General features: G+C 37.0%; 1 protein-coding gene across 1 annotated transcript in view; it reads left to right on the forward strand.

The window, feature by feature from the left end:
* The window catches only part of LOC111868349, a gene marked incomplete at its 3' end in the record, with an annotated part of 22187 nt that overhangs the window by 10106 nt on the left and 3629 nt on the right, over positions 1–8452 (forward strand). The window contains 2 exon segments of the mRNA XM_023858905.2: positions 5526–6486; positions 7734–7876. Coding sequence (XP_023714673.2) covers positions 5553–6486; positions 7734–7876 — 1077 coding nt within the window.

Raw genomic sequence — 8452 nt, forward strand, 5'->3', positions numbered from 1 at the left:
TGTTTCTTGATTTGTATCTGATTACACTTTTTCAGTAGGTTGCATATTGTCATAGGTAGATGATATCAGTGATGAATTAGAAAATACGGCATGTGGAGGGAAGCGGTATGGTGTCCATGAAGTACAGAGTAGGGGTACTAATGACAATAATTTGGCTTACACGGATACCATCCACAAGTAGCATCCCTCCAGTATACCCAGTTTTTGCTACTACCTGTAATACACAGTTTTCTGACGAATATCTATGACACATACAGTACAGCCCTAAAATTGCACAATGAATGTACATGTTGCTCACATTGTCTGTTATTGCACAAGTATTGTAGAATGTAGGAATGTACAGGTAGTTTGAATCTCAGAGTTCACAAACTTATATTTGCTCAGTTTGAATTCCAATTGTGAAGTGTCTAGTACAATTATATCTGTACACATGAGAAAGTTCTGCTGTCTCTGAAAAGATTGCCATAATCGCCAGAAAAAATATATTTTGATTAAATTTAATATTGGCATTTCTTGTTACATTTTATTGATGAAGTTGGTGTACGAAGGTCAAAAATATGTTTTATGATTATACCATTTGAATATTTAATCCACTCACTATTTCACTTACAAACAGTCTCCTGATTTGTTTAGTGCTTGAGAATATGAGCAGAAAAAACATGAAAATATACTAACAGGAGGCTTCTCTCAATATGAAGTAACGTGTAATATGTTAAAATATTAAAAAAAAAAAAACACTTAAGATAAACATCATAGAGCTTGTCAAGTTAAACATTTAAATTTTTATGATGGTATGAGCCATTTTTGAGGCAGCAGCTGTCAGATCCTAATACTGGCTTCTGACTTAGGTCCTACTGATGATTTAAAGGTGGAAGTAAGTGTACATTGTGATGTTATTCATTCATGATTATGTGATAATGATGACAATTATGGCTGGCAGTGGGACCTATGATTGATGTTGACCTGGAACAACAGTGAGGACCTGATATTTCCAGCAGTCCATATCCAGTTTTAGTTATGTGACAAGAGTGGATTTTACATGCTCATTCAGTGAAAGTAGTATGAAGCTTGTTGAAGTTACATTATTAAATTGTCAGAAACAGACATCAAAAATAGTAATATAGAAAATTCTGGGAAGGCATCTCAGCAGTGTGCACTAAGCACTGCTGCGATCTGGAGGAAATATTTCTGCAAAGTTGGACACTTTAGTACTGAGGCACCTGAACATTTCACTGCTTCTGTCTTCTGATTCTGTTTGTAACTACTTGCTAACATACATAACGACAGAATACCAAGCCTAATTGTTGAATTTGAAGTGTTCACAGCAGTGACCCTGAATGGTACAGTCTTCTCTATTGGAATGCCGTGTACTTCAGAGACAGTCCCACAAAATTTTGGGGGATCATTGGGCTCTCCAAACTACACAGCATTTCAGCCTAGAAGTCTGTATTCTTAAAGCCTTATATTATTTGTTTTTCAAATGACTATGTACATTGTTACAGACACTTATACATTTAAAATTATATACATGTGCCATTGCTATAACCATTCCCTCCACCATTGACAATATTGTAGCTCTGTATCATGTAGAAGCAAGCTGTGTAATAAAAACTATAAAGTTTTCCTGTTTTATCTTTTTCCTCCTCCCATATTTTCCATTACCTATGACATGAAAATGGTTTGGTGTTACAGCCATATATTTTTGTGAAAGGTTTGGCCATCCTTAATAACAGTTGTGAAGATGAAGAATTGAAGAACAAAAGCCGTAATTCATATTTGAAGAATAGTTAGGAAGACTAGAAGTAATTGAAAGATTAACTGAAGTTTTGATCCTTAGAATGAGCTTTGAAGACACAGTACTTCTGAAGGATGAAAAAGAAATATGTGCATATGTATTCTCATGTGAGAGAAAAAAATCATTTTGAACTGTGCCGTCTTCTGGGATATGACACTTTGGAGACATACTTCCGCAATCTTCTACGTCAAAAAGTAATATAAGCAACAAGCAATCTGCTTCCTTGTTGCCAGTTTGACTTAGTCTTTGGCCCTAAAGATGGATATGGCATGTTCTTCTGAAACATAATTAAACTTCCAGTAGATTATACATCAAGACATACAGAAGATAGTAATCTTCCACCATCATTGCCTTGAGAATCTCAAATTGGGCAAATTTTAATATTCTGCAGATTTCAGTAAAAGGAAGGAAGAAAATCAGGTTCAATTAAAGTAGGAAGATAATAAATTGATATCCTGTCAGTCAAAAATTTCTAAGTAATTCTGAATGTAAGATCTAAAAGTCCGTGATGATGGTATTGTGACATGTCGAACCGTTGTTGGGCAATGGGATATGGAACGAGGTTACACCTATGAGGATGTCAAGTTCAATTTAGAAAACTTCATGTATGCGATGGTGCGTGCAACAGTGGATTACGAGGTGTATGTAAATCATCAGGTGTGTTTTCCACTGTCTGACTGAGGGTTTATAAGCGTAACTGGAATGCCCAAGGAAGTCAGTTGAAGTACGAGTTACGAGCATGGAGTATTCAGAGTCAGTTGAAGTCTAGCAGTTACGAGTTCTTGAGTTGTATCAAGTGAATGGAATCAAAACAGTTGAAGCCTGGAAGTGTCTATGCCAGAAGTAATTGGGACAATAAAATTGTGAACTGTGTAAATGTGAGAGCAAGTGTGCAATAAATATGTAAGACCCAAACGGGCATGAAGTAATTTGTCACGTCACATACAGCAACACGTGACAACTGGTGTCAGAAGTGGGATGCTCAGATAGTATTGGATTATTCAGAATTGGTTACAAACTTAAACATGCCACAATTTGGTCAGAGTTCATCAACTGATCTATTATTGAACTGAAGACTGACGTGTGTATCTACCGCATTGTCCTACAAAAATGGAACTATTATTGAAAGCTCTACACGAAATGATGGCTAAGATAGACAGAATGGAGGCTAATATGGATATCGATTGGGAGGAGAGGAAGGCCGATTGAAGAGAACCAAGCCAAAACAGATGAAGAGACAGTGGCCCGCCGAGACACAACAGAGGTGCGCGTAGAAGAAGAGCCGACCTCACTGGACAAGAAACCTGAGGTGGCAGCACAAAAAGAAGAGTTCCCTGTAGAATAAGTCACAGTGTTTCTGATCAGCGTACCAAAGAAGAAAGGGCGTAGGGACAGATTCTGTAATGTGGATTTGGTCAAAAATATTGTTTGGGCCTGGTCCCAGGCACTGCTGACAAGTGCACTAGTTCTGAACGTTGCATTTGGCCTCTTAATTCCTGTTTGTATTGGGTTCCGCTGGTAAGTGGTTTGGATTCCAAATTGAACAATGCTTATATTCTGTACAGGATCTGAGGATCTCACTGCAGTTGTTATGAAGAGTTCTATCTTGTTGCTTCGCTTATTCTTTGACCATAAAAATGGAGGTAACATGTCCCTCTGAAACATCGGTTGACATTCAACAGACTTCACACAGTGTTATATCCCAGAAGAGAGAACACATCATTGCTTGTAATCCTTCAGATTAGATTTCTTTGGGTCCCAAATTATGTATTTTCCCTCACTGTCTAATATCTGTGTCAGGTTTACTTCCTTTTGCATATTTTCTGTGTAACTTAGAGTTACAAGTTGTCAGTTTTGATGCACCTAAAAATTGTACAGTATTTAGATAGTGGGTTAAAAGTGGTCACAGAGAGGAAGTAATTATAAGGTTAATGTGTGTGACATTGGTTCCACAGTGTAGACACAAGTTGAGTGCACTGCCCTGCCAGCTAATAGCGTCCTGCTGGAAATAATTGCTCTCACTTGTCACAGAGCCAGACACTAGAATTGCATATTGTGAAATCATGAACTCATTAGTGAGCACTACACCTTCAGCACAAACTGTAGCAATGCATATGCAGGTAAGCTGTCTTGCAATATGCAGACAAATTTGACAGTACTGGGGAATTTGGAGACTGAATAGGTTGGCCCATCTTCTCTCTGTACTATAGAAACATAATATAAAACCTAAAATTAGCCTATTATTTTTTTTCTATAGTTTATCAAGACAGGATTCACTTTTGGGTATTCAATATGCAGTGTGCATTAAACACACACATAATGGAACTTTCTTGTCTCCACATATTTCATACTGTGGTACACATTAGAAGTTCTCAGGAAAATTTAATAACATAATCCATACTTTACACAAAAACCAAATATATTCATTTCCTTAAGAAAGTTTCACAGTAAATATACATTCATTTCAATTATAGCATTTATTTTAAACATTTTTCAAATGAACATTTAACAAAATACAGGTAAACATAATTTGAAAAAATGTGCATGCTGCCCTCTTCATATTTTCTTAAAGAATTTTTACACAAGCAGCAGACCACCCTAATATATATTTGTCATTTGATGTGATGTTGAAAACTACATTTTTTCCAATTATAAACTCTCAAATCGCATTATGTGTAGAACAAAATGCATGTACTTGCCCAGATGAAGTTTCTTACAGTCAAAAAAATTCCCTGAACAAGTTATCAATGTAAACCCCCCTTTATAAAATGGAAGATATTTAGAAAATGTTTATGAGATATTCACTGAACCTAGAATGATGAGATGTTGAAAGAAACTGTCAATTCATGGAAGTTTCTGTAAAAAATTACCAGTCATACCAAGATGTATAAAATGGAAAACATTTATAAATGTATATGAGATGTTAATTGTAGTTAGAATGATGTACAATGATGAGATGCTTAAAGAAACCGACTAAATTCATGTCAGATACTGTAGGAAACTATCAGGAATACCCAGATTTATAGGAAGTGATGTGGCCAAATTTAAACTGAGAAGAGAAGGCATGAGAAATTGTGAATAGTATGAAGTATTGGGCTTTTACACTCAGAAACTCAAAATGTAGTAAGAAAATATCCGTAGAAGATAATTTAACATTCAAAAGGACAAAGAAATTGAAAGAGGAAATAGCAGCAACAGGATTAGCATATATTTGTCAGAGGCAACAGAACAGCAATATAACATATTTAGAATTGAATAAATATATAACGATATAGAAAACAAGTTGTTTTCAAATGTAATTTGGAAGATTGCTTTGGTGTTAGGAAATAGAACATAGGTGATGCAAAGAGTACTATACGTATCGTTGCACAAGAAATGAGAAAAGTGGAGTAACATAGCCGAAAGTAAGGTTTCAGAAATGAAAAACTAGGAGAGGATTTAAGGAGAAGGATGTTTACAATAAAAGGCTGAGTATAAATGATAATATAGTATACATCTAGAAGAAAATAATAAACTGTACTGAAAAATATTTATTCAAGATAGATATCAATGGGAGAACAAATTGATCAGTAAAAAGGAAAGATGTCTTATTGTAGTACTACTGGCACCAGGTAAAAAACCAATTGGCAGTTAAATAATAATAATAATAATAATAATAATTCTCCTCAGACTTTGCCACGATGAGTGATATGGTCAGTTACCTGTCTTATTAAAATCTTACTTGGCACAGGTTTGGGGTGGTGTCATTGTGGCAGCAATGTTCTTGCTGGCCGTGGCTTCAGACTGGGTACAGCTGCCTATGGTCGAGCCTGGTGGAAAGCTGAAATTTAAGCCAAGACCACAAGGCAATGAAGAGGACTACCAGAGTCAATCTCCTGAAGCCAAATGGAGAACAGAGGAAACTCAAATGAAAGCTGAGACAATGCACTCCATAACTAAATTTGCCTCAGAAAGGACATCAGATACTGTTATTGATCAGTTTTCAGTGAATACTGAAAATGAGGACTCAGGAACACAGATACATAATACAGAGCTTAACTTAAACCATGATGACCTTGTAATTCAGCAGTCAATACCAGACTCTCACTATTCCAAACATGATTCACATGACTCAACAGAAAATAATAATAGATCACAGATGTCAGAAGAGACATTTGAATCTATTTTAGAAAGAGAGGCAAGTGATATTAATACACCACACTTTAAGGTGTATTTAGAAACTTCAAATTTGAATTCATCCAACTTCCAAACTTCAAACCTGAATACACCTAACTTTCAACCAGGACTTGATCTGGAGGTTACAACCATGCACGTAGATGCCAAACTCCCAAATCCGGGGATACATGATTACCCTCCTGATAAAGATTCTACTTCCAAATTATCAGACTCATTCTATGAAACTAACTCAACTCCGTATCCAACAATAAAACAAAATAATGAGAATCCTGAAGGACTTATGACTATCACGAAATCAAATATTTCAAGCATAGATGATGAATCAGGAACATCATGGATATATAGAACAGGTAACAGCAATAATGAAACAGAAGAGAATACAATGCAAGATGCCAGTTTGCCACTTGATATGTTGAAAACTGTGCATGAAATGCTGATACAAGAAACACCACACACCATTAGAGGGAAAATGCACTTCCTCCAACAGCTGAAGGATAAAATGCTCCATTGTATGGGTAAAGTAAACCATAACCATGAATAGATGTAACTCACTCAAGGAGCTGAGCCTTTCTTGAGAAACTGCCAATTGTGCAGCCACTCAAGAAATTCCCAGCATTTCATGGAACTCGAAGGTTCATTACCATGACACAAGAGCCCTCCACTGGACCCTATCTATGAATAGTTATAACACTGTCACTAAGCTATGCATATAACAAATCGCTACAGCACATGCTGAGTTTCAGTCTGTTATGTCTTCACTAGCCGTTGCTTGGTCACAGTCTTCACTAGGTGTTGCTTGGTTGCAGGTGCTAACTATGGAGGTTCTTCAGCTTCTGTGCTCATATGCTCACTGGATGAAGGCTGGCTTGCAACTCTCCTATGATGGCAATTCAAAGTCAAAATTCTGTTACAACTGATGGTCAGTTGGCCAGTCTCTCTTGATGTCAAGCACCATCCGGAGCCCAAGACCAGATTTTTATTAGTCAGGCAGTTGTTAGTTTGTTGATGTGGGGTGCCCCCTCTGATGAGAGGATGGGTCTGTTGTTTATATTGCAGCTGATGGCAATTGTCCTGCTGGTCCTTGTTGTATACCTTAGGGTCAGACCACTAAGAAAACACTGCCACCAACAGCTCCTTTGTTGTCATGGGATGTGTCAAGAGGGGCTGTTGCCTAGTGAAGGCCCTTGTGTTCATTGGTGCAGGCATGTTTACTGGCTGTTTCCTAGCAATGTATGTTTCTGCTACCTTTCATGTCACAGTTTCAGTAAACTTGTATCAGACTACAAAGCTTCACATCTCAGAAGACAGTAATGTTCTTTTCTTGGTTTGTTTAATGGATTATTTAATTACATTTAATCATATGTATGGATTAAGATAAACTGGCAAAGATGTGAAAAGATGAGACCATGGCATCTTATAACCTTTTCGTGATGAAATTACTTCTATCCACAGACTGGGGCACAGTTTTAGGTTGGAATATGTTTTCCATAAACATTCTCTGGGAAGTATGCTTCCTGCACAAAGACAGGTCAGAAATATTGTGGGGATGAGGTACTTTTGCTATGGAGCGGATTCATGGAGAAATTAGCGAGTACACTTCCCACTGACCACAAAATGTAATGGCAGTGTCCCACTAAATGCTTGGCAGGGCTCACAGAATGGCCAGACTGCAGGCCAAGATTTGAACCTGAGATTTCCTGAATATGAGACAGGAGTGCTAAGCACTATGTCATGGCATAATGACAGTACTCATTTCTTGCAGAAGGACGCATAAAAGGCCTGTGGATGACTGATGATGAAAGGCAAGCCCGCACAGAGAAAGGAATGGGTTTTCCATCCATGGAAGGGGCGCTAATGTCAATCTCATTCCTCATTTTTGCAGTGTTCCTTATCAAGCTAGTTCAGGTATGGCTGCTTTGGGTGATCTGTAATTTAGAAAATATGAGATCATGCACTAAGGTCATAAAACATCAAGAATCAATAATAATATGTGTGATGTGATCAAATAATATCCAGATTGCATTTTTCTCTGTGATAAAGACATCTACCCCATAGCCCATGCTGTGCCCTTGTGATTTGATGCTGTGAATCCAGTGACTGTACTACTGTTAGAAGCATTTGAAGAAGTTATTTATTTGGAATTCAGCAAGTCCAGTTTGTAACTGTCCTTTAATTATGACAATGTCATCTGATCTTCTGCCTTTCAGCGACAATTTGACTTTCATCACTTGTTCACTTGTTCACCTTTGAAAGGAATTGTTGTCTCTAAACATATCAGTCACAACTAAAAACAACCACCAAATTGATCTGGACATCAGTTATGCCAACAAATTAATCTGTAAAGTACTTGATACAAAATTCCTTGGAATACATGTAGACAGTACACTGTCTTGGAAAATACATATTGAACAAATTATACCTAAATTAAATGCAGCTTGCTATGCGATGAGATCAATTAAGCCTTTTATGTCACAGGAAACA

Source organism: Cryptotermes secundus, unplaced genomic scaffold, assembly GCF_002891405.2.
Source record: "Cryptotermes secundus unplaced genomic scaffold, Csec_1.0 scaffold1980, whole genome shotgun sequence".
Lineage (NCBI taxonomy): Eukaryota > Metazoa > Arthropoda > Insecta > Blattodea > Kalotermitidae > Cryptotermes > Cryptotermes secundus.